Source organism: Aspergillus vadensis (assembly GCF_003184925.1).
Source record: "Aspergillus vadensis CBS 113365 unplaced genomic scaffold BO88scaffold_5, whole genome shotgun sequence".
Taxonomy (NCBI): Eukaryota; Fungi; Ascomycota; class Eurotiomycetes; order Eurotiales; family Aspergillaceae; genus Aspergillus; species Aspergillus vadensis.
This window is the reverse complement of record NW_020292043.1, coordinates 694124-718597: the sequence shown is the minus strand read 5'-3', so window position 1 is coordinate 718597 and position 24474 is coordinate 694124. Positions and strand designations below refer to the sequence as shown.

Below are 24474 nucleotides of genomic sequence, written 5' to 3'. Positions count from 1 at the left end.
GAGAACTTTGTTCTACTGGAGACATTCATGAGCGATATAGAGTCTTGAACCCGCTCAACGGCATACTTCCACCCCATATCCAGCAGCGCACTGGGAGATTTATTCTCAATCAGGACTGGAGCTTACATGGGGTAAGAAATCACTGGGCACTAATTAATCTTTGGATCTTCCCGACTACTCTGTACCCAAGATGAGAGACTAACTGTACCATAGTTCCAGCTTGATCTAATCTCTCCACTTTGGCTTTCCGCTCGCCAAAGAGAACAGGGGACTAAATTGCACTAGCCTTAGACCTTCTTTCCTACAGGCCAAACCCCTCTTAGCAATGGCACCATCTTGGCCCTTAAAAGCACCGAAAAAGGCTCTTTAGCCTTTCCCCCCTTTGTGGCTGGATTCTCACATGACTGAGGCTTGTATGCGTCCCACTGCTTCAGCTGGATTCTGCTGCTGCACCAACTCCGACTACTTGCGGCACCGGGTACATGGCGAGTTCTGCAGTTTCCCCTGCCGGCGGGCGTCCAATTGGATGTCTTCTTCCCAGATTCGACTTTCGATAGATCTGTCGATTTTGTTTTTTAGTCTCGCGATATCCTCCACGTTATCACTTCTGAAGCCCTCTGAAACCTGGTTTGTCAGACAGAAAACGACGATGTTAATATCCGTCTTTCACATCTACAATTGATACCTGCCGCTTCTGGAGACGAATCATAAGGACCAGTAATATCGCCTGGTCAGCCTCAACAGACGCTGTGCACACTTAATCTGGATCTAGTTACCATCTTCCGACCCTTGCGTCTATCGTCGATCACCAGTGGCCCGGATACTACGCCTTCTTGCAAGGTGTGGGGGCCAAAATGTCGAAAATACCCACAAATCCTCCAGGCGATTCAAATGCGATACCCCAGGCGGCGACCGCGCAACAATTGAACCGATCATGCGAATCGTGTCGAGGACTGAAAGTCCGTTGCTTACCCGATCCTGCGACGCCCAACCAATGCCAACGATGTGTGAAAGCCAACAGACCCTGTATCTTCGTGGCGCCCCAAAGGCGGCGACCACGCAAGCGGACTGACTCGCGGGTCGCTCAGCTGGAGAGAGAGATGCGACAGATGCGCTCTCTACTCAAGGACAGGTTACGCGTGGATGAAAGCAGTGCCGAAAGCGTCGGCAGCGAAAGAGAAGACTCTCGGGAACCCGACCTGGGGCCGAGTATCAATGATTCGATGCCCGCAGGTTCAGATCCTCCAAGCAGCGCATCGGGATCGGCTAGACCCATGGACTTTTCACCTAGTTTCCCTTCAAACTCTCCATATCCCAATACCTTCGACGGCGGTGCCACTCCCGGCTTAGCTTCCAATCCTGTATCGTCGAGCTATTCGCTTGAAGCAACTCTAGAAAGGGATGTCGTCGGTCAAGGCTTGATATCACTGGAATACGCCAACGACTTAGTCGCCTTCTTTATCACTGAGCTCACAGCCTTTGCTCCAATCGTCGTACTGCCCCCAGATACAACTGCTTACCAATTGCGTTGCTCGAAGCCGGTGCTGTTCCTCTCGGTCATTGCCGCAGCAGCTGTCTCGTTGGATGCCAACCTGGCCGCTGCTCTCAACCGTGAGATGATTCGAGTGTATGCCGAACGCTTCTTCATTAATGGCGACAAGTCCTTGGAATTAGTCCAGGCGTTGTTGCTCATGATTGTCTTCTACTTCCCGCCCGACTCTCCTTTGAAACTGCAATTCTATCAGTATACTCATATAGCGGCCACGATGGCCCTGGAGATCGGCTTGGCTTCAAAACGACGAGTGCCCCAAAGCTCCAGTCGCAGAACGAATAAAAAGACAGCATATGATGAGCCAATGGCGGAACAAGCGAGAGCCATCTTGTTCTGCTATCATTTGACATCCATGTAAGCTTCAATGCGGTTCCTGTTGAGACTGACCTGCTAATGGAGAACAGTGTCGCCATGAAAACACGCCGGCCGAATTTGCTTCTCTTCAACGACTGGATGAGCGAGTGTGTGAAGCATTTGGAGCGCTCGCCAAATGCAGTCGATAGACACATGGCCACTTGGTTTGAGCTTCAGCGAGTAGTTGATGAGGCGATGACATCCTTTGGGCTTGACGACACGAGTTCGACTGCCCCGCTCACCGAGTCGCGGCTGCAAGCCGTCCTGAGGTGGTTTGACAACCGGATGCAAACATGGAAGAAAGATCTATCCATGGAGATGCATACAGGTAAACTGTTCCCGAAACGGTTAATGTGGGCACGTGAAGTGGCTAATATCATACCTCAGTGCCCATGAATTTCGAGTACCATTACACCAACCTCGCGATCTATGAGCTCGCTGTTGGAGAAGGTTATCGAGATCCTGATGCGATCAAGCAACAATATTATACTCTCCCATCACTGGAAAACAGTGACAAGTCAAAAAGCGCGCCACTGAGTGCGGTCCGTGTAGACTTCACGATCAAGTGGCTGAACGCCGCCCACGAGATGCTCGACTTCTTCCTAGGCTGTGACACGGAGATGCTGCGGAAGATCCCCAACCTCATCTACACCCGGGTCGGAGTGGCCATCCTGTCTCTGCTCAAAATCTACTTCTCCGTTAGATCTGGCGCCCTAGGGGAGTTTGTGACTGCCGAGTCCGTAAATGTCGAGAAATATCTGGATGCAATGACCAGGCGACTAGCGGAGGCAAGCGGTGGTCAGAAATACAAAATACCCAGCCGATGGTATCTTGTCGTTGCCATTAAGGCTCGAAATTGGTATGACCGCTTTGAGCAGAAACAGATGCAGAGAAGTGCTGGTTTTGTTCCTCAATTGAGCGCTGGTACGCCAATCTCTTCAAGTCATGCCGCCTCCCAGAATCAGCTGCCATTTGACCCGTCACAGCCAAATGCGTCACTGGTAATGAAGACGGAGTATTCCTCCATGGTTCCTTTCCAGGCGATGAATGTGAATTACGGCGTACCGCAGACGACAGATCAGATGTGGCAACCCGACCAGAGCGGAGGTTACCAAAACATGGTTCCCATGAATACCTTTGCCGGCTATCAGCCTGCAATGTTACCGCCTCACTATGGATATGATGTACAGCAACAGCGAACACCGCCAGAGAGCGGTCAGCAAGGAAACCCATCACCAGCCAGAACGGGCATGGAGCTTGATGAGTGGATGCCAGACGGCAGTATTTTCGCGATGCCCAGCTTGCCTGGATTCTGAAAAGCAGTCTCCGAAAAGCCCTCGAATCTAGATAGAGAAGATGGACCACCTGGAAGTGGTCATCTGTTTGCACACATTAGCATAGACATGGAAAGCCCTCCCAATCATTTTCATCCACCTGCCATATGGAGAGGCAGGCAGCCAGAAGGCCAGTATTGATGAACACTGCGACAAGAAGTCTTCAGGATCGAGAGAGGACTCGAATGAGAGCACACAGTAGGAAGAAGAAAAAAAAGAATAAGAGTCCAAGATGGGGCCGCAGAATAACAACACTGTCCCACAGTAAGCGATATGCATGCTCAAGGTCTCTTGAGGTTACTCCGTCGGGGGCTCGGTAGACATGAAACCTCCGACATCCAGTTGGGGTAGTATATTTCCCCCAAGGCCCCAACATCAGCGTCCACGGCTGTCGGGGTTCTCCGAAAGGGGAATATGTGGAGACTTTCATGGCTCCTCAAGCTCGCTCTTCAATGATGGTTTGCTGATTTAGACCCGGTCACCATGTGGATTGTGGCCTTGTGCAGCTAGCTGCAAGTTCGACTGTTGGGACTTGGGAGGTACCACTGGCCCATGTGGAGCTGCACATCGAGCAAGCGATTGACCCACGGAGAAATAACCCATCAGAGAGGATCGCCTGATGATCGTGAGATGTCATGAACCTGGGGCATATTTGAGATTTATGCAAAACTGCACAACGGCAAATAATTGGCCTGGCTCCGTTCCAGTGTCTCTGGATATCGGCCGACAATTCGGAATCGGGCCGAATCTCTCGTCTCTTTGCCGATGACCATGTTCCTTGCTATTCTGGGTTCGAGTCCCTGGGAGTCATACTGTGCTCAACGCCCAAGTATTACCTGTATCGGTGCAAGACTCATGACTTCATACTTTGTACAATCGTACAGAGCTCAGCAGAAGACTCCATCAAGCCACGTGCCGCGCCACGTCCCCACCAGGCTTTATAGGAAGCTACTTTCAGGTTATGCACTATTGTTGGAATAACGGATGCTCTTATACTCTCGCACATATATATATATATATTGCTGTGTTCGCTGAAAGCGCTGAAGCTATCTAGTAAGAACTATCCTGTATGCCAGGGTGCCTGTTATTGCTTGTCCAAGATGGTTCCGGCGTTATAACAGTGGCGACATTAGATCGAGAGGTTCTTCTGCCTCAATGGCAGAGGACCAGACTGCTTCTTGATAACTTTTTATTTTATCTACAGATAGTGGCGACCTCAAGTCTCCAGATAGCTTGACAGTACTTGGTACAGACAGGCTGATTTGAACGATGCAGCGGATGGGACAGCCGCAGTACAACTAGGAGAGACATGCTCGGTCCTGCATCAGCTGTCAAAAATCAAGCTTTGAGCCTTGACATAATCCGTAGTGCTTGAGGGCGTCTTCAGCTCCAATCAAGGTGACGCTGAAGAAAGTGGCTTGTGGTCATCCGATCATGCAAATGGCAGCCTAGTGTAAGTTCCGACATGTATTGGGTTGACGGAAGGGGGAGCTATGTAAACAAATTGCTGTGGCATGAGCTTGTTGGCGATCGAGAAAGGTCCCAATAATGGTCCATGCACGACCTGAAACCCAAAATCTGTCACTCTAGCTCGAAAGCATGTTCAGCTCTATATCTAGAGAGGATGTTGGGAGAGGGAAATTGAACCGAATAATCCGCGATCAACATGAGGGGGATGGATTGCCTCCGCAGGAAGGGGGATGACCGCTTTCAGAGGCCAGCAGAGCGGTGGTTGCCCACTTTCCCTCCCCAGATGCGGCACCACGTCTCCCGGTCGCAGGCTGCTTTCCCAATCGGCCCCGATTTCATCTGGGCTGACTGTCAACCAGCAGGGAAAGGAAATAGGAGCCATCCTTTCAATTCTGTCCACTACTACCTACAGACTCAATCGACTTTTAGAACATCCCCCCTAATTCCTTCCTATAATCAACTGGATCTCATCTCCTCTTGCGCCGTCACTGCTCCGTCCCCGCCGTTCGCAAAAGTACCTTGACCCTTCCCTTCCCACCTCCGTCACTACCCCAGTCCCATTCATCGTCTCCAGATCATCCAGCTGCCTACTCAGCCCCCCCCGACACGACTCAGCTTCCCTGTCAGGCACATGGGATAGAACGAGTGTTCAGGGAGCAACTCAGTGCAAGATCAGCCACAATCACCCAAAGTGCCTTTTCGCACGAATGGGTCATCTTTGGCCCCATTCATGTCGGAACTTGCACGGTGATATTAGGGATTTCCGAGAAAACGGCACGAGGCAACTGCATGCATTTGATTTGACACGTCAATGAAGAATGAGCTCAGTCTCCAGTCCGGCTGTTGACCATTCTGTCGACCATCCCGCCGATCAGCCACCTATCTCACAACCCTCCAATACTCCGACCCCCTCCGCTCCGGCCGCGGCCTCGGAAAGCACCACGACCTCCGACAATGCTGCCACACAGAAAGAGAATGTCAGACCGGATGGAGGACAATCTGCACCAGAGCAGACCGCTGGTTCTGGCCGGGTTATAGAGTCCAAAGTGGAGGAATTTGACGACTTTGGTTTGCCGATCCGCGTGCGTCCTACGAGGGAGTCGTCCGAGAGCGAGGAAGTATTTCACGAAGTTGATGAACCACACGGGAATGCGGATGATAGTGGCGATGTGAGCAAACGAGAAGCTCAAGCAACTGTTCCGGAGGGTTCGAGCACGAATTATAAGGTGGAGGAAGAGCCTCAAGGAGCGGCAAAGGAAGTGAATAAGGATCCGTCATTGCCGTCTGCGACATCTGTGTCCGAGGACCATGGTCACTCTCCCGAGCAAGCCCCAGAGACTTCCACGGCTAGCGAAAAGCGTGCTCTTTCTGATCACCCGTCCCATCCTTCGCAAGAGGAACCCCCACCGCCGTACACGGAGAGTCCTGCTCAGGAGATTCATGATAACAGTGCCGATCGGACCTCCATGCAGAAGAAGCGTGCATCTGTGAAGCCTTCCGAATGGTCTCATCAACGACTCTATGTGGCCGGGCAGTCGGATGACGATAGCGAGGAAGAAGAGGACGATGGGGGTTGGAAAGAAATGCCCGCTTTGGGAGAATTCGATTACTATGATGACTATGGCCGGCTAGTTGCCCGTGGTGCGAAGCAGGAGGATAATGAAGCTGTGTACAGTGGTCTAGGTGGTGCAGGAAAGGGTTACACTCGCGTACAGTTCGACGAAGATGCCCAATCAGCAACCAGCTTGGATGAAGATACGAGCTATCTTTTCAAGGATTCCGCCGACACTGCAGCCGGTGTAGAAGAGGAGCTGCGCGACCGCGTGAGCCAAATGCAGGCGACGAAGGATCTTCTAACTGAGAGCCAGAGAATCGCTTATGTTGGTGTGACCAGGCTGACTATTCATCAAATGACATTGGACATGAACAAGCTCCCCGCCATCAAGGGCACACGCAAGGCAAGGCAGGCTGGTATCGATGCTATGCGGAAGTGGGGTCAAGCAATGATGGCCAGGCTCTATTCTCACATGGAAATCGACACCGCGGAGCAGGTGATGATAGAGCAATTGGCTGAACATGGTGTGCAGCCGGCAGACCTTGTCCGACCGCTAATGAGTAACGCTCGTGTTGCGAATCCATTGGCGGATGAGCCCGAAACACCAAAGAAGTCGATGTCGTCGCCTTCATCCCCTAGGCTCAGGGAGGATTACCGGAGTAGCATATCCACCGAAATGGACAGGTCCTCCCGATCAACTTCCCCTCCACCATATGAAACGCACGAAGGGGAAGACTTGCCAGAGGTCCGGACTCCATCGCAGCTGCCCACTTCCGCGAAGATCGACATTGATCTGCGATGGACGGTGCTGTGCGATCTGTTCCTCGTCCTCATTGCAGACTCGGCTTATGATGCGCGGTCACGGACGTTGCTTGAAAGGGTTGGTGCTTCGATGGAGGTGTCATGGCTGCAAATTGCCCGCTTCGAAAAGCGGGTCATCGATGCTCTCGAAATGCAGGAGGCTGCAGAAAAGGAGACATGGGACGAGTCGGAGCATATGGAGAAGCGGCGGAAGATGGCCCTCAAGCGCAAGTATATGGTTATGGGCTTAGCCACTGTCGGTGGTGGCCTGGTGATAGGCCTTTCGGCTGGCTTGTTGGCCCCGGTCATCGGCGCTGGTATAGCAGCTGGATTCACCACCGTCGGGATTACGGGGACGAGCGCGTTCTTGGGCGGTGCTGGAGGTACAGCGTTGATTGCCTCCGGCGCTACCTTGACTGGAAGTACCATCGGTCTGAGGGCTTCTCAAAGACGGACTGGCCCTGTTCAGACATTCGAATACCGCCCCTTGCACAATAACAAGAGAGTCAACCTGATTATCACCGTCGCTGGTTGGATGACAGGAAAGGTTGATGACGTCCGATTGCCTTTCAGTACAGTTGATCCCATCATGGGCGATTTGTACTCAGTCTTGTGGGAGCCTGAGATGCTCCGAAGTATGGGTGACACTATTAACATTCTCGCTACGGAGGTAGGCTGCGACATTTTGCTCAGATACGCTCATGCGGACACTAACATGCTTGGAATAGGCTTTGACCCAGGGGTTGCAACAGGTCCTTGGCCAGACAGTTCTGGTTGCCCTGATGGCTTCACTGCAACTCCCACTTGTCCTGACAAAGCTGTCCTATTTGATCGACAATCCTTGGAACGTATCGCTTACACGCGCAAATGCGGCCGGACTGATTCTGGCTGACTCGCTACGAGACCACAATCTGGGAAAGAGGCCAGTGACTCTTCTCGGATATTCACTTGGCTCGCGAGTCATCTTCTCTTGTTTGAAGGAGCTTGCAGACAAGGGCGCTCATGGGCTGGTTCAGAACGTGTATCTTTTCGGGTCTCCGATCGTGGCCAACCGAGATGAGTACCTCAAAGCCCGCAGCGTGGTATCTGGGCGGTTTGTCAATGGATTCGCCTCCAACGACTGGATCTTAGGGTATCTTTTCCGCGCCACCAGTGGTGGTATCATGCGGGTGGCTGGTCTTGCACCAGTGGAGGGGGTTCCCGGCTTGGAGAACTTCGATGTTACCAAGATTGTAAATGGCCATATGGACTACCGTGCAGCAATTCCTCGGCTGTTGAAGGAAGTCGGCTGGGAAGTTCTGAGCGAAGAGTTCGCCGAGATTGAGGATCCTGATCCTGAGAACCACGCCGAGCGGCAAAGGGAGCTCATCCGTGAGATTGACGAGGCGCGACGAGAAGCTGAGCTTAAGCCGGAAAAGAAGCGTTTTGGTTTATTCAAACGTGGAAAGTTGGCACAGAAGAAAGGCTGGGAAACGTACGACGTTGAACGCAACAATGCGATGCGCCGGGGCTCCAGCGACACCAACGGCTCCGGAACGGTGCTCTTCGATATTGACGCTATTCGAGCCGAGCTAGCCTCGGAAAGTATCGAAGTCAAGCAGCTTGAGTCCACACTTCCCCCGATGAAATTAGACTTGAGTTCACCAGCAAGCCCGGCTCCATCTGCTCCTGCTTCCACCGGCAAAGAGCTGAAGAGCCCTGAAACTCCAGCGCCTCCGGCTCGTGCGTCTCCCGGGACACTCCGCGAATACAGTCCTACTCGTGACGCACACACGCCTGCACACCAAGAGGAAGCAGTAGAGATGACCTTCGATACGTCCTTCCACGATACCCCTCCCCGTTCTCAGTCGTCCTTCGAGCCCGCCGCCTCTCACGATGTACACCCCACAAGACCTGAGCTTCGGTCTTCCCTTACGATGCCGGCCCTTGGGGCCAGCACTCTAGGTGCTATGGCTCTGGAGCCAAATGCTTGGGCCGAGCACGACTTTGGCCACGGCGAAGAAGAGATTCAGATGACATTCGAGTGACGATGAACGAGACGATGGGGAACGAGCTTCTGTTTGTTTATAAGCTATTTGTTGATAGACCGAGCCGGGTCTGTGCCGGAGGTTACTTTTCTTAATATGGGTTGCTATGATTTCTTTTTCGTTGTCATTCTACTTGCTTGTGTCCGTGCATGACGCCGCAGGAGGACGATTGCAGTTATGATAGATTCAGAGCCTGGCATGCGATTGCCAAGTTAGAGCCTCATTCTTTGTTGCATACACTTTTCTGAGACATGATACAGCCAGTCTAATTTCATGCATGCTTGATACACCTTGCGGTGTGGCTGTTTGGATATCGGGTGTTTTGGATGTGCTGGTCGGCATCCCCATCAGTTTAGCAAGAAGCAAGTTTTATCACTACCTCGAATATCAGTTATACAATGCAAATCTTCTACCTCTTGAATGCAAAAAGGGGTTCTCCATTCGTTTATTGACGGTAAATGCGACAGGTCGGCATAGAACCCAAGCCGACGGGATCATAATTATAGCAGCGGGTGCGGAGAATAGCGTGTCACCACACGCGTCCCTCCTCATCCGAATCCCCAGCCAATTTGATTCATGACTTTCCTCCTCTTCTCTGCCCTCCACACCGAACGACACCCAGCCCAGACCCCGCAAGCACAGATCTTCCCGGGGATCTCTACTGTTTACATTCAAGGGGGCGGCCCATGCACATGCTCACACTCGTTCCGTGGTTCACTCGATCACTCAAACGGGGGTCGACCTGCTCTCGTGCTTTCTTCATTCAAACAGCTCGGCCACAGTTGCGACGTGATTATTTATCATTGAAACCAATACTTACTCAAGCCACTTCCCTCTCCCTTCCTTTCTATCTGTATCATTTTAATTTGCAATTCTTCTTTTGTCCCATATCGATATCGACGAGTCTCCACCACAGCCATAGCCAACGCATCCATCTCCACGACCAACTGATCTCCACTACAGCTACGATCTACACACCATGGTCCTGCAAACCCGACCCAAGCCCAACTCCAGCTACGCCTCCAACCGACTCACTCGACAATCCGGCCCCAGCCAATCCCTCCTCTCCACCTTCCGAAACAGCAACGGCAAAGATGAGCGTCCGAAGCCCGTGAAACCGGAGCCCGCGACGGACGACGAGCCCATCAGCTCTAGCGACGAAGACGATGTCGTGAACGAGGACGATTCCGAGCCGGAAACCCGCACACGAGTCTCGGGCCCTAGCTTGGATGAGAAGCTCGCTAAGAGCAGATCGCAGACAACGCCGCGCGCCCCGCGCCAACAAAGAGGGAGCGATACAAAGAACAGTATCCCGGCAACGGGCCGCAAACGGACCTCGCGTGAGATGGCAAATGAGGACGCGGATGAAGATAAGGATGAGGGGTTTTTCGCCTCGTTTCGCGAATTGGATAATGGGAATAAGCGACGCAAGAGTCGCGGGTATCAGTCGAGGAAGTCGTTGGTGAACTCGTCGCAGTCGCCAGCGGGGAGTGTCAGAACGCCGAAGGCTTCGAAGGAGGAGAGCAAGAGTATGAGTAATGGGGCTAAGAAGAAGGGCAAGGAGTTCAAGGTTCCTAGGGATATTGAGGACGGGGCGCGTGCGTCAAGCCCCAAGCCTGAATTCAAGCAGCCTCCTCCAATGCCTGAGCCTAATGATATGATCTCTAGCTCGTCACATGCTACTTCGTCTGCTCTGGATGCGGCGGTCTTTGATGATGATGATTCCTCGGTCGGTACGCCGCTTAGTACGGCCTCGTCTGACTTCATGAATGAGCTTTCGCAGTACGGAGAAGCAGCGCTGCTAGATGAACCGGCCGTGTGTCCATGGTGCAAAGCGCCTGTGGACCCAGGGGCGCTGTTGCGATTTCGCGCGCAACCAAAACAGCGCATGCGCGAACAACGACAATTTTGTGACTCTCATAAGCAGACTTCTGCGGAGCAGGAGTGGAGGGAGAAGGGATATCCGGAGATCGACTGGGATACGTTCGATGAGCGAATCGCTCAGCATTTCGCGGACCTGGAGACGATCATGGTGCCGGAGAGTACCTCTTTCTACCGGAATAGTCTGGACACGGCGTTGAAGACCGGACAGGCTAAGAACTTCCGCCTCTCGCTGGACGGAGACGGATTGGAAAAGATCTCGTGTGGATATTACGGGACTCGAGGGGCAGGGAAAATGTACGCTTCACCTTTGCATCTACTTGATATGGTCTTCTATGGGCGCAGGCTAATTGAAACAGGCTACAAGCGATCACCTCGCGATACGGGCGAAAGCTTCGTCGGCTAGCGGCCGATGATCAGATTGTGAAGATGGCCGGGCCCGTCGGATATGCACAGGCGGTGTTGGTGCCAGAGTTGGCGGTGCGACTGGTCAAGGAGGACATGGGGGTGAATGAAGAGACGGCACGGCAGATTCTCCGCGAGACAATTGATCTTGGGGAGAAGGTGAACTTTGCCTTAAATGACAAGGTGCCGGTGCCGGAGGAGTCTGAAGCTGAGGTGCAGTGAGATGCATAGGAGTGATGATGATTTATTTGGGAATTGTTACTCGTTTACTGGTCGGACTCTGTTGATTGGGCAGTCCTGGGACCAATGCTGCGTTGTATATAAGGCGATGAGTGATACCTCTCTGTTCGCTAGCTAGCTAGCCAGGCTGTTGTGCCGTGATATTGTTGGGAGAAATCAAAAGAATATGGCGCGTGCAGGAGACGAATTGACACCATTGTGACTCCACAGTAGGTGATGCTTCAGTCCGGCCGAGGTGGAGCCGGCGATAAGATAGCGGAGACTGCTGATTAGCTGATAGCCTTGGTTACGTCGTGCGGAGCTGTCCGAACCCTTCCTTCAATCCATAGTGAGAAAGTACTACTGCTGCTAGTTACTCCTCACCTCCCATCTCTCTCTGACTCTTCCTCTTCCATCACACTTCCATCTCCCCTTTTTCATGAGATGGATAGTCTTCCAATTTATCCATAAACTAGTATCCCAATCATGCCCCCCGAAATGCGGGAAAAGGCCGATGCCTATCATTACTCCACCATGCCCAGCGAATCCACGCCTCTCCTCACCACGGTCGGCGTCCGTCCCCATCGTCACCGCTACCCACACCACTCTCTCCGCCGTTTCTGCACCATCACTCTCACCTCCATTCTTACCCTTTCCCTCTGTCTCTTCCTGACCCCCACCGCCCTCCTCCCCCGCGCTCACGGTTCCATCTGGAGCTACCTCCCCTGGGCGAATCCCTTCCCCCACTCCTCATGGCCTGAAGGCCATGGCCTCAGCTACGCTGAGCTCCAAGCCGTCTTGAAAGAAACCCCCAGCGCCCAGAAGGCTCGCGAATGGAGCACCTACTACACCGCTGGTCCGCACCTGGCCGGGAAGAACCTCAGCCAGGCGGTCTGGACCAAGGAACGCTGGGCCGAGTTCGGGGTCCCTGAGACTGAGATCGTGGCATATGATATCTTCCTCAATTACCCTGTGGATCATCGGTTGGCATTGCTGAAGAAAGATGAGGTCGTATTCGAGGCAACCCTGGAAGAGGACGTGCTGGAGGAGGACCACACCAGTGGGCTGCCTAACCGCGTGCCTGTGTTTCATGGATACTCGGCCAGTGGGAATGTCACGGCGCCGTATGTGTTTGTGAACTACGGCACTGTGGACGATTTCCAGGACCTCGTGGATCGGAATGTCAGTCTGGGAGGCAAGATTGCTATTGCCAAGTATGGACGGATCTTCCGCGGATTGAAGGTCAAGAGAGCGCAGGAACTCGGTATGTCTGGGGTGATTCTGTATGATGATCCCGAGTCCGATGGGGAGATTATCGAGGAGAATGGCTATGCTCCGTATCCGGAGGGACCGGCTAGAAACCCGAGTGCTGTGCAGCGGGGAAGTACCCAGTTTTTGAGTAAGTTATCCTATCTTCCCGCTTGTTTGTTGGATGGAGCTGACTGAGTAGGTATCGCACCGGGTGACCCGACTACCCCCGGATACCCGTCCAAGCCGGGATGTGATCGTCAGGATCCGTATGAGTCTATTCCTTTGATTCCCTCCCTGCCCATCTCGTATCAGGAGGTGGTGCCATTGCTTAAGGCCCTGAACGGCCACGGTCCCAAGGCGTCCGACTTGAACGAATACTGGCAGGGCGGTAAGCTGGGCAGCAAGGGCGTCGAGTACTACATTGGCCCGACCCCGGATGATGTCCAGATCAATCTGTACAATGAGCAGGAGTATGTGACAACTCCTTTGTGGAACGTCATTGGTGTCATCAAGGGAGCCATCCCGGATGAGGTCGTGATCATGGGCAACCACCGCGATGCCTGGATTGCCGGCGGCGCTGGAGATCCGAACAGTGGATCTGCCGCTCTCAACGAAGTTGTGCGCAGCTTTGGCGAGGCGCTCAAGGCTGGTTGGAAGCCGCTCCGTACCATTGTCTTTGCCAGCTGGGACGGCGAGGAGTACGGATTGCTCGGATCAACCGAGTGGGTGGAGGAGCAGCTGCCCTGGTTGTCCAAGGCTAACATTGCCTATCTCAACGTGGACGTGGCGGCGTCAGGAACGAGCTTGCGCCCGAGGGCCAGCCCGCTGCTGAACAAGCTGATCTACGAGGTTACTGGTCTGGTGAAGTCACCCAACCAGACTGTACCTGGGCAGACCGTCCGGGACCTCTGGGATGGTGACATTGCCACCATGGGCAGTGGCAGTGACTTTACGGCTTTCCAGGACTTTGCTGGTGTGGCGAGCTACGACCTTGGATTCAGCCGCGGTCCGAAGGACCCAGTGTACCACTACCACTCGAACTACGACAGCTTCGACTGGATGGACCGGTTCGGCGACCCGGGCTGGAAGTACCATGAGACAACCACCAAGATCTGGGCTTTGGCAGCGGCCAAGCTGGTGGAGACGCCGGTGATTGCCTTTAATGCTACGGACTACGCGCTGGGCCTGGAGAAGTATCTTGACAAGATCAAGCCGGCGGCGAAGCAACTCCCCGAGGGAGCGTCGTTCGACTTTGGGCCGCTTGACGCAGCGATCGCTAAGTTCCAAGTCGTGTCAGCGAGATTCGACGCCTATGCGGCGGATCTGACTGAGCAGCTGGGCGACGATGTGCCGTGGTACCACTGGTGGAGGAAGGTGCGGCTCTACTTCCAGATCCGCATTGTGAACGACAAGTACAAGGGCATTGAACGGCAGTTCCTGTACCAGCCGGGTCTGGATGGGCGCAGCTGGTTCAAGCACGTAGTGTTTGCACCCGGCATCTGGACGGGATACTCGGGCGCGACGTATCCAGGATTGGTGGAGAGCTTGGAAGCGGGTGATTTGCTGAATTCTCAGGTGAGTAACCCAGATCTACGTAGCTGATTAATTTCAGCGGCTAACGAGGTCTAGAAATGGCGCGCGATTATCATTGAGCGCATTGAAGCTGCGACGAAGCTACTGCAGTGAGTCAGATGGACGTGATTGGAGATGATTGCCGATTGGCGGATGCCAGGTGACTGCCGTTGAAGCAAGGGAAGTCAAGGAAGGAGATTGTGTATGTATGTATGTCTTATTGGTGTATGTGCAAGTCTTCAAAGACTTTCTTTCGTTGGAGACAGTTGGAGAGTATGAGACGGGAGATTAGTACGGAGTAGTATCAAGTAGATAGATAGCAGTTAGAAGCGGGCATGTTGATTGCTTACCGATTATCTTCAAGTGATTGATTGCTTACTTTCCCCGCCGGCGATCGACCCACCGCGAGGCTATTCGCCATTTTAGGGCCTGCTTAGCGTGTCTTAAGACTGTCTTCTACTGCCGAGTGCCGATTAGTTGGTTGGCCCTGGTCACACGCGCTGCTTGTTGAGTCTTACTCCTCTTGTCTTTTTTTCTTTTCCTCTTCCTCTTCTTTCTTCTTTCATTCCTCTCTTCAAAATATTTTTGGGGGTAGTCTGCTCACCATGTTGGAGAAACCCGCCCGGCTGCCTGTGCGGCAGCTGGTCATTCTCTGTATGTACTGCAAATCAAATCTCCTAAGCTGATTAGTAGCTGTATACTGACCGATATACTACATAGCAATATGTCGCTTCGCAGAGCCGGGTACGTTCACTCATCATACCCTCTCAGTAAATCACTTCTAATAAATATACAACAAAAACAGTCGTCTTGACCTCCGTCCTTCCCTACCTGGTACATCTCTCCATTCCCCAAATCCAAACCCAAACCGAAACTAATAATGTACAGCCCGAAATGATCGACCACGTCGGCGTCCCCAAATCCGAAATCGCCAAATGGGTCGGCATCACCAGCGCGGTGACCTCTTTCTCGCAGGCCCTAATGGCCGTCACCTGGGGCACCCTCTCCGACACTCTCGGCCGCAAGCCCATCATCCTGGTCGGACTGACCTGCACCATGGTCTTCTCGCTTCTCTTCGGCTTCTCCTCGTCCCTCTCCATGCTCGTCATCTCCCGCGCCCTGCTCGGTCTTATGAACGGCAACGTGGGCATCATCCGCACCATGGTCGCGGAAATGGTGCCCCAGAAGGAACTCCAGCCACGAGCGTTTAGTATCATGCCGTTGGTGTGGACTATCGGGAGTATCTTTGGTCCGGCGTTTGGAGGCGCGTTGGCGAGGCCCGCGGAGAAGCATCCGGGGTTGTTTGGAGGGTCGGAGTTCTTGAGGAACTGGCCGTTTGCGCTGCCGAATATTGCCGCCGCGGCGTTTTTTGTCGTGGGCATTGCGACGGGGTGGTTGTTTTTGCATGTACGTCCCTTTCTTCTTTTCTATTTGAAAGGTTGAGGGGGTGATATGCTAATATGGGTATATAGGAAACGCTGGCTGCGAAGAAGCATCAACGTGACTATGGGTTGGTTGTTGGAGAGGCGTTGACTAACTCGTGTACTTCTTCTCGGAAGAAGAAGTCGGAGTCTCATGCATCGGATGCAGAGCGCCAATCCCTTCTGCCATCAACTACTACACATCCAGCAACAGCAGCAAAGAAAGCCAAACCAACCTGGGCCGAGATCTTCACCCCCCAATCCCGACTCGTCCTGCTCGCTTACGCTCTCATGTCCATGCACGCCATGGCCTTTGACTCCGTCCTGCCTGTATTCCTCCACAGCCCGGTGCAGGAATACGATGGCAATCCTGACATGAAACTGCCCTTCAAGTTCACTGGTGGATTCGGCATCGGTATGTCCTCCCATCCCACCCCCTCTAACCCCATCCCCCGCACCGTCCATACTAACCGAAAGAGAACAGACTCCCAAACCATCGGCATCTACTACACCCTAATCGGCATTCTCGGCATGTTCATCCAATTCCTGATCTTCCCATGGGCGGCACACCGCTTCGGCGTACTCAACTGCCTGAAAGCCGTGGTCAGCGTGTTCCCGATCATCTACATGCTCACGCCATTCACGGTGCTACTTCCTGTTCCGTGGCTGCGCAATGTGGCGATCTTCCTGCTCATGTTGGGGAAGTTGGCCGCTTCGATTTTTGGGTTCCCGTGCACGACGATTCTGTTGACGAACTCGGCCAGTAGTATGAGTGTGTTGGGGACGTTGAACGGGGTTGGTACGAGTGTGAGTGCTGTGGGGAGGGCGGTGGGACCTGCTGTGATTGGGGGGGCGTATTCCTGGGGAGTCAAGAGGGGTTGGGGCATTGTGCCGTGGTGGGTGTGTGGGGTGTTTGGGATGTTGAGTGCGGTGCCGGTGGGGTGGATTGGGGAGGAGAATGTGTTGCAGGGGGATGCAGAGGAAGTTGATGACGAAGAAGAAAGAGAAGAAGAGGGAGAGGAGGGAGGGTATGGAGCTATTGGGGGGAGGTAAATAGGATGATGAGGGGAGAAGAGGGGAGGGGTGACAGGGGAAAAGAAAAGTTGATTGATTGATTGATTATTTGTTTGGGATATGGTGCATGCATGCATATATATGATGTGATATTATGATATGATATGATAGAATGGACATGAAAGTGATATAACTATATAGTATGACATGGTTTTTGTATACAAAGGAGGTACATAGTAGTCTATAGAGTGGTATATAGATGGTAGTGTAAGCACCAACCAATCAGCATCCACAAATTACACTAGCCTACCTTACCTACCTAGGTACTACCTTGCTAGATCATGCCATCATCCCAGTCCATATTACATAGCTAGCTTACCTCTCCACCACCTACTTACTCTTCTACATTTCAACCTACACAACCACCACATCACATCTACACCAACAACACAACCCCCAAACCACAATGGTACGTCCCCTCCTCTCCCCTCCCATCCCCTCACTCCAAAACCCCCAAACCTACCACCCACCCAACAACAACCAACTAATGACATGGAAACAGTCCACCACAACAACCAAAGTAGCAGCCCTCCTCGCAATCCTCACCTCCATCGGGGGCATAACCGGCTACCTGCGCGCACGCTCCCTCCCCTCCCTCATCGCCGGATTATCCGTCTCCTTCCTATACCTCCTCTCGTACCTCCGACTGCGCGCGAACCAGCCCTACGGGGCAGAGATTGGTCTTCTGGCGTCCATTATCCTCGGCGGTGCGTCGATTCCTAGGGCGATAAAGACCGGGAAGGGGGTTCCGATGGGGTTGGGGGTTGTGGCTGTTTTGGGGGGGGTTGTGTTTTCGAAGGCTTTGCTTGGGTAGATTTAATGGGTTTGATGGGTTATGGGTGGGGGATACTAGCTAGCTAGCTCCTTAGCTGGGTAAGAGGGAGGAGGGGAGGGTACTATTGATTGCTAGGGGTCAGTCAATCTACTACTGGTTTGGGATGTATGATACAGTAGTCTAGTATTTATTTATTTTATGTGGATGAATGGATGATGCTGATGGTCTTCATTACAGGGTATACATATAGCTAAGCTGTTTCATTATTGGTGTAGTAGTCTGTATGTAGCCTACCTGCTCGATGTTGAACTTACATTTTCTTTCTTTCTTTCTTTTTGCCTCTGTCCTGCTTCCGTCCGCTTTGTAACCTCTCCATGCTACGGTTCGTGTCGCTCGCCGCCCTACACTGTAAGAGACATTTCCAATCGTGCAAGAAACTGAACTTAGCTGCTTGATCCGATCCCTTGTCTCTGTCGCTGCCCTCCATGTATTCGCATGCTCGTAAAGCTGTTATACCGTCTGGCGGGTGGCTGGTGCCTACCGATCCGCTGCATCCTCCACCGTATCCATCTCGCGCGTCGTCCCCGTCACCACCGACGCTGGTACCTCCTCCAGAACCGTCTCGCCCTTCTGTTCGGGAACAAATGCGTACCTTGCCAGCTGTGCCATCTTCTCTTCTGGACTCGTCTCATTATCCGAGTACACCAGTCGTACTGCCTTCGACTTGTCCTTCTTGGGCTTCTCCTCGCTCTTGGGCTTGTCTGCGGTTGTCTCCGCCTGCTTAGCGGCCCCCGAGATGAGATCGTCCACCGATGTCGAGATTGTATCAGGCGCTTGTGTCGTCTCACCACCGTTCAAGGCCGGCGCTTGGCCCATGTGCATCTGTTGCATTTGATACGCGTTGACCGGTGGCGCTGCCACGGCCGGTCGCTGCGGCAAACCTGGGGGCATAGGCAGGCTGCCCGACCGGGGCGGGAATGCCCCGGCCGTCTGCGGAGGGGTGTGGGTTGCTGGAGTTTGTGCGGGGAATGCAGGAGGAGTAGTTCCATACGACGCGGCGGGCGTGCCCTGGAACGGCTGTGGTGAGTAACCCGTCGGAGGGTACTGTGCGTTGGGAGGAAATTGCGGCTGTCCCGGGGAGAAATTGGGATAAACAGGGCTGGCGGTTTGAGGATAAGGAGAGGCAGTGCCGTAGGGTTGAGGGTAAGAGAACTGAGAGGTGGCGGCGGGTGCAGCGGCGGGCGCGGCAGCAGCAGGAGCAGGCTGGCCCTGCCTTATTGTTAGTCGCGTCACTAATGCTGTGGGAGAGAATACTCACGAATCCGCCCATAGTCGGGGTCTGTCCTGCGCCCACTGGAGTAGCTTCACCACTACTACCTCCAGTACGTGCTTCCGCCTTCTTAGCCTTGTGCTCTGCCAGTCGCTTCTTCAGATCCGACACGCTCTCTAGCTTGGGCTTCTTCGCTGGCTGTCCGCCAACGCCGGTTCCCGGAGGCGGATTGCCCGTCACGGCCTGCCGTTCGGCCTCTGCCTGTTGGAACTGGGTGGCTACGCGCTGGTTGTGCGACTGGATGATGTCTTCCGGGACGCCCTCCATGCCGAAGATCTCGACGTCGAGGCTGGATCGGTTGGGAAGGGCATTGTCGACTGCCGAAAGTTGCTCCTTGTGGACCTGACTCATGTGCACCGATAACCCTGTGCTGTTAGTAAAATATCGCCACGGCGCATTGGATGACCTACCTCCTGCAGTGTTCAGCCGACGCCCGCAGCGCTCGCACTTGAAGTGCTTGGCCTTCTGGTGAGATATGAGAATCTTCAAATCATCAAAGTCGCGCTCACAGTAGTAGCACCATGGACGAGCCAGAAGCTCATCCAGCGTCGGACCGCGTCTCTTTTTACCCATAGTGATTGAGTCTGTGTTGATGTGAAATGAAAGAAAAGTGATGGGTTGGTGAAGCAGCTCACTTGGTCGCCGACCAGCGCGGAGTTGAAGTGTTGCGTCACGTGGAGCTTATCATGTGACCTGCGTCATCCATCCCATCAAGTATACAATTATCATCAATATTATATCTACTTTAAATAAGACAGCTGAATAAAGGTATGGCAATCATGTATAATACAGCCTTTTATGTGCCCAATGTACATCCTTCCTGGTTGGCAATATTCACAACCAACCACGGATCGCAAAGCCCCGACGCCTGTCGCTGAAAGCACGCTCACTAATCACAGGAAACAAAAGCACAATAATACATACGAGCGAAATTAGGTTACAAGCCAGGGTAGGTCACGCAGGTCGCGGATGCGGTGGTGGCAGCCCAGGCGCAGGCGCCCCATAAGGACTGTAGTACTCCGGGTAAGGTGTGCGATACGGCTGCAGCGGCGCTTGCTGTAAAAGACCATGAGGCCCTGGGAATGGTGCCACCGCTCGAGGATCGATAGGAGCATATGGCGTAAGTGACGGTCGTGGTGCAGCAATCGGCGCGAGCTGATGATGCGCAGGAGGACCAGGAGCCAAAGGTGTCGATGCAGGCATAGGTGCGGGCGCGAGCCCTGCGTTAGGTCGCGCAGGCTCCCCATACACCCCGCCCTCCGGCTTCTTCTTGATCTTTCCCGGCTTCGGGGGCTCAGATGCCTTCCGAGCAGCCTCCGCCGCGCGGTCAGCCTCAATTTGAGCCTTAGATCGTTTGGGATTGCGCACGCGACCCTCGCGGTTGAAACGTGCCCAGTGGTTCAACATGGCTTCCGTTCGCTTCGGGTTCTTTGAGTTGGCAATCTTTTGTCGCCGGGCCTGTTCAGCGGGATCCACCCCATCCTCCAGCGTGCTGCCGGTTTGGATGCTTGCGGGAGGCGTAGGCGTCGTACTACTAGGTGCCGGTTCGATCGGTGCCAACTGGGTAGTGGCAGGTCGTGCCTGAAGGGAGCTAGCCACATGTTCCCCTCGTCCAGATGACGGCCGTGGTGCTGAGGTCGCAGCAGCCACCGGCTGATATATCTCCGTCGAAGCGATGACTCCACCTCCGCGAGCTGCACCTCTACCGCGGCCGCGGCCACTTCCACGTCCCCGAACCGCACCCCGAGGGGGTGTCGCGGATGCCTGGGCTTCGTCGACCTCGGTGCCAGGGCGACGACCACGCGTGCGCCGCTTGGGTCCGTACTCTTCGGTGTCAGTCTGAGCCGGTGTCTCGATAGTGGGCTCTTCGGAGCCAGAGGCTGCCATCTCTCGGTTAGCCGCCTCCAGCTCCGCGGCCCTGCGCTTGCGCGTTGCCTTGCCAACAAATTCCTCGCGTGGCGGGTTCTGGAACTTCGGTACGTGCTCGACTCCGAATTTGACGATGGTGCGCCAGCCATCCGGGTTAGGATGATTGGGTCCGATCTTGGCCGTCATCTTTCGAAATTGAGCGGGCGTTGGCTTGAACCCGCCCTGCGTGAATGGGTTCTGGTTGCCCACTTTATCCTCCTTGGCCTCGTACTTGTAGCCGTAGAGCATGGCTTCCTTCTTGTCCTCGAATACCTGAGGCCGTTGCAACTTCCTCGGGTCGCTGGTCGGCTTGGCATTATGGCGAGTCGCTACCTTGTGCAGCTTTTCTATAGCCATATACTCGTCCTGCCACGCTTTCAAGGCGTAGGCCACGTTTTCCGTAATAGCATACAGCTCTTCGGTCGAGCGGTGCTCCGGGTCCCGAAGCGGCGCCAAAAACTCTTCTAGGGGAGTCATTTCTAAAAATTCCCCTTTGGCAGCTTTCACCTGTTTGTACGGTCCGGGCCGTTCAGCAAATTCGTTGCCTTCACGTTTTTGGGCGCGCTTCGGGCCCCGGAGCACCATGGACCAAGAGTAGTCTAGGTCAGACGACTTCTCGTCATAGTCTTCCGAAAATTTACGGATATCATTGACACTCCACAAATTATGAAGACGTTGATCCAACGAAACTGAGTCTTGGCCACGGGAGAACTCATGAAGCTGATTAGAAAGAGCGTCAGCCTCTGGACCGTCAGCTTCATCGCCATCGACGCTTTGGTCCTTGTCGTTATCGTAAGCTTCCGTCGCCTCGGTCACGCCATTTGCAGCGGCTTCATCTTGCTCTTCGTCATCCGCTTCACTCTCGGCGGCGACCTCTGCATTGTCCTCTGCTTGAGGGTCGGCTTCGTGGAGTTGAGACTCTTCATCTTCGTCGGCACCCTCATACATGGAGAATTTGGCAATCTGCGGATGAACGGTAGCAATATGTTCTTTGAGAGCATCATATTGCGACTTGGAATCATTGGCAGACTCAAATTCCTTGCCGCACCAAGAGCATTTAGATTTGTGCGTCATGGGAGAAGGGGATGGAGACGCCTGAGTAGAAGTAGAGTGAGCGTGTAATGGCTCGGAGAATTGTCGGCGCAGCGGAGAGTCCTGGCTGGCCAAGTCCGAAGTATGGCTGTCCAGTTCCGCCTCGTTATGAGGAAGCGGAGCCATAATGGACAGAAAAAAAAAGGTGAGGAGAAGAAGTGGTCAGATAGAAAGTAGTAGGATGTGAGAATACTAGCGAAAGGGATATCTGATTCTCCTTCGAGAGGCCCAACGTGGGATCTGGCTATAGTGTTAGTCGACTAACTTCCGGCTGAAAAGTTCGCTTGCGGCGCCAAGACGCCAGAAGTAACTGCAGCGCAATCTTCTACACCAGAGCCCCGAGGGCGTAAGGGTGGGAAAGGGGAAACCAAAACACGGTCGAGCAATCGAGACAAGTGAGATGCATGAGGAATTGGGCTGCTCTCCACTGGAGGATGGACCAAAACGTTGACAGAAACGTGGCAGACATGGCTTTGGCAGGCACAAGTAGAGCGTAGTATGGGTCAGGCAGGTGATATGTAACATACCTTTGGGCGAGAGAAAATCGCGTCAGTGATTCCAATAAACTGAGAGGAACAAGATTTGAAGATGTGAAAAGATCGCCCTCTGAGGAGCGCGATAGAGCAGAAGTATGGTGGTTGTTGTGCAGAGTCAACCACGGTGGACGCCGCGAACGGTTGGCAGGGATAGTTTAAGAGGTTCGTAGTTCTTGAAGAGGAAAAGTAGGAAGCCGAGCGGGTAAGCAGAAAAACTATGCGTCTGCCAGCGCCGGCAACAAAACAAGAAACCAGAAGCGAGAGATCTAGACAGAAAAGATAGAATGCACCAGATGAAGGGATTGAGATAGATGGCAGGATATGTTTGCTGCAGAGAGGAGAAAAGAGCTGGGGGTGGGAGGGTTAAAGCTTTCCGTAGCAGTGGAACTATGAAGTCTTGACGGAATGGGGGAAGACGGGCAGATGGCGAAAGAGGGAGGAAAAGGAAGAATGAAAGGGAGAAGATTCGGAGAGGGGGGATTAACCACGAGGAACACCACCAACAGCCCAGCACCAACACGGGAAGCGGGCAAGAAGAGGCAAGCAAGAGAGGATTGTGGGATGTTTAGACGCAGTGAATGCTGGGGGAGAAAAGGAAGGGAAAGACTTGGAGTTTAGTTTGTAGAGGCAGCAGGTCGCCTTCACAAAGCGATCTAGTAGGAATAGTAAGTAAGTCCCAGTAAAGAAAGTACTTGAGCTTTACACTTACCTTACCTGGCCGGACTGGCCTTTGCAATCAACTTTTCGCACTGGTTTGGTATCGGCACTGCTGGGTGCTGGTACGCGCCATACGCAAGTTACCTTATTTTACTGTATGGACCCACCCAAATAGCCAATCTGGGGCCCTGGTCCGCCCGGAAAAAGACCAGCTCCGGATAGATCCCCGTCACGCAGAAGCCGTAGTCTTGATCAGGCCAATCAAAATAATCGCAGTGGTCTGCTGGTCTGTTACCGGACAATACCCCCAGTCCTGTAGTCCAGGTCGGAGGTATACCTTGAGCGCCCTGAAGATGGACTTGTTGATGCTGAGGATGCTTTTCTTTATCCTCCCAAGGGCTACTCTTGAGTGAAAAAGTACCCCTGGTTCAGGTAAAGTATTGATTATCGCAGTAGCTGTCAACTGCACCTGGGGAACCGGAGGTAGATCACAGCACAGTTGGCGTCAACTTGGTCTCATCTTTCGGGTTGCTAACCTGATAGATGGACATTCATCGACCGTGTACCTGCCTGAGTCATGGGGCGGTATTGTTACCCCGTCTACGTGACATCATCTACTACGGTACTTTATTGAGGGACACATTTCTCTCATCAATAGTAGTCAGAGTATACCCTACCAATGCATCATCGCTATACTCTAAGCTGGAAAGAATCGAGTGACCTTTTCCTGTTTTCCAAACAAAGGGCAATGTGGGAGAAATGGGCTGATGGTGTTCGGGAGCGACCAGTCAAATTGCCAGTGGTTGATGAACCATCACGGAATGTCTCGGTAACAATCCATGCTGAAAGCATACTATGAAATGAGACGAGCGGGGGAAATGATCGAGTTCTGGCAGGTTCTGACATGATTATTAGGTAGCTGCGTAGACTTTGGTGGGCCCAGTCTTCCTCACACTCATCATTATCATTGACAAAGTATTATTATGATGGTACTATTGTTATTATAGCGCAGGCTAGACCTAATATCCAGCTCACCTCGACTGATTCGGGCTGCTCCTAACCAATTGATCCCTGTGTTATCTCCCGGTCTTATCAGGCATAACACCACCACCGCGAAATTCTTCTGCTGTCCCATCGCTATTGTTCAGCAGAACGTATAGAATGGTCCATACATAGTATCGCTGTAGCAATCAATGGCTTTTTCACAACTAAGAAATCATCGTATTCTCTGAGAACTACGGCTTAATGATATAGAATTCG

General features: G+C 53.2%; 8 protein-coding genes across 8 annotated transcripts; 6 read left to right on the top strand and 2 right to left on the bottom strand.

Annotated features, from left to right (window-relative positions):
- The first annotated feature begins 768 nt into the window (after positions 1-768).
- BO88DRAFT_236182 (C6 zinc finger domain protein) lies at positions 769-3236 on the top strand. Its single transcript, XM_025702094.1, has 3 exons — positions 769-1906; positions 1957-2234; positions 2294-3236. The coding sequence occupies exons 1-3, from the start codon at positions 855-857 to the stop codon at positions 3220-3222; spliced, it is 2259 nt and encodes a 752-aa protein (XP_025565393.1). The 5' UTR covers positions 769-854; the 3' UTR covers positions 3223-3236.
- A 1834-nt stretch (positions 3237-5070) lies between these two features.
- Positions 5071-9490, top strand: BO88DRAFT_433554 (DUF726 domain protein). The gene is made up of 2 exons (XM_025709433.1): positions 5071-7736; positions 7795-9490. The coding sequence occupies exons 1-2, from the start codon at positions 5529-5531 to the stop codon at positions 9091-9093; spliced, it is 3507 nt and encodes a 1168-aa protein (XP_025565392.1). The 5' UTR covers positions 5071-5528; the 3' UTR covers positions 9094-9490.
- Positions 9491-9673: 183 nt separating this feature from the next.
- On the top strand, positions 9674-11796 carry BO88DRAFT_402951 (RTC4 family protein). The gene is made up of 2 exons (XM_025706236.1): positions 9674-11271; positions 11334-11796. Exons 1-2 carry the CDS (start codon positions 10073-10075, stop codon positions 11599-11601), a joined length of 1467 nt encoding a protein of 488 aa, XP_025565391.1. The 5' UTR covers positions 9674-10072; the 3' UTR covers positions 11602-11796.
- A 288-nt stretch (positions 11797-12084) lies between these two features.
- On the top strand, positions 12085-14535 carry BO88DRAFT_334769 (M28 family metallopeptidase; the record flags this gene model as incomplete). The annotated part of the gene is made up of 3 exons (XM_025702817.1): positions 12085-12997; positions 13049-14424; positions 14479-14535. The coding sequence occupies 3 exons, from the start codon at positions 12085-12087 to the stop codon at positions 14533-14535; spliced, it is 2346 nt and encodes a 781-aa protein (XP_025565390.1).
- A 491-nt stretch (positions 14536-15026) lies between these two features.
- Positions 15027-16895, top strand: BO88DRAFT_423456 (MFS transporter; the record flags this gene model as incomplete). Its single annotated transcript, XM_025708650.1, has 6 exons — positions 15027-15075; positions 15142-15165; positions 15227-15255; positions 15310-15828; positions 15894-16257; positions 16327-16895. 6 exons carry the CDS (start codon positions 15027-15029, stop codon positions 16893-16895), a joined length of 1554 nt encoding a protein of 517 aa, XP_025565389.1.
- Positions 16896-17171: 276 nt separating this feature from the next.
- BO88DRAFT_235944 (TMEM14 family protein) lies at positions 17172-17940 on the top strand. Its single transcript, XM_025702093.1, has one exon. It carries the CDS (start codon positions 17323-17325, stop codon positions 17728-17730), a length of 408 nt encoding a protein of 135 aa, XP_025565388.1. The 5' UTR covers positions 17172-17322; the 3' UTR covers positions 17731-17940.
- Positions 17925-19632, bottom strand: BO88DRAFT_383924 (putative C2H2 finger domain protein). Its single transcript, XM_025704679.1, has 3 exons — positions 19432-19632; positions 19010-19386; positions 17925-18960 (listed from the first exon to the last, which is right to left on the bottom strand). Exons 1-3 carry the CDS (start codon positions 19592-19594, stop codon positions 18229-18231), a joined length of 1272 nt encoding a protein of 423 aa, XP_025565387.1. The 5' UTR covers positions 19595-19632; the 3' UTR covers positions 17925-18228.
- Positions 19633-19726: 94 nt separating this feature from the next.
- Positions 19727-22554, bottom strand: BO88DRAFT_235938 (uncharacterized protein). Its single transcript, XM_025702092.1, has one exon. The coding sequence runs from the start codon at positions 22145-22147 to the stop codon at positions 19976-19978; it is 2172 nt and encodes a 723-aa protein (XP_025565386.1). The 5' UTR covers positions 22148-22554; the 3' UTR covers positions 19727-19975.
- Between the last annotated feature and the right edge of the window lie 1920 nt (positions 22555-24474).

Coding starts and splice junctions, on each gene's coding strand:
- BO88DRAFT_236182 (XM_025702094.1), top strand. CDS start 855: ATGTCGAAAATACCCACAAATCCTCCAGGCGATTCAAATGCGATACCC. Junction 1,907..1,956: donor TGCTATCATTTGACATCCAT/GTAAGCTTCAAT, acceptor AATGGAGAACAG/TGTCGCCATGAAAACACGCC. Junction 2,235..2,293: donor ATCCATGGAGATGCATACAG/GTAAACTGTTCC, acceptor ATCATACCTCAG/TGCCCATGAATTTCGAGTAC.
- BO88DRAFT_383924 (XM_025704679.1), bottom strand. CDS start 19,594: ATGGGTAAAAAGAGACGCGGTCCGACGCTGGATGAGCTTCTGGCTCGT. Junction 19,387..19,431: donor TCGGCTGAACACTGCAGGAG/GTAGGTCATCCA, acceptor CTAACAGCACAG/GGTTATCGGTGCACATGAGT. Junction 18,961..19,009: donor CCCCGACTATGGGCGGATTC/GTGAGTATTCTC, acceptor ACAATAAGGCAG/GGCCAGCCTGCTCCTGCTGC.
- BO88DRAFT_235944 (XM_025702093.1), top strand. CDS start 17,323: ATGGTACGTCCCCTCCTCTCCCCTCCCATCCCCTCACTCCAAAACCCC.
- BO88DRAFT_433554 (XM_025709433.1), top strand. CDS start 5,529: ATGAGCTCAGTCTCCAGTCCGGCTGTTGACCATTCTGTCGACCATCCC. Junction 7,737..7,794: donor TTAACATTCTCGCTACGGAG/GTAGGCTGCGAC, acceptor TGCTTGGAATAG/GCTTTGACCCAGGGGTTGCA.
- BO88DRAFT_235938 (XM_025702092.1), bottom strand. CDS start 22,147: ATGGCTCCGCTTCCTCATAACGAGGCGGAACTGGACAGCCATACTTCG.
- BO88DRAFT_402951 (XM_025706236.1), top strand. CDS start 10,073: ATGGTCCTGCAAACCCGACCCAAGCCCAACTCCAGCTACGCCTCCAAC. Junction 11,272..11,333: donor ACTCGAGGGGCAGGGAAAAT/GTACGCTTCACC, acceptor TAATTGAAACAG/GCTACAAGCGATCACCTCGC.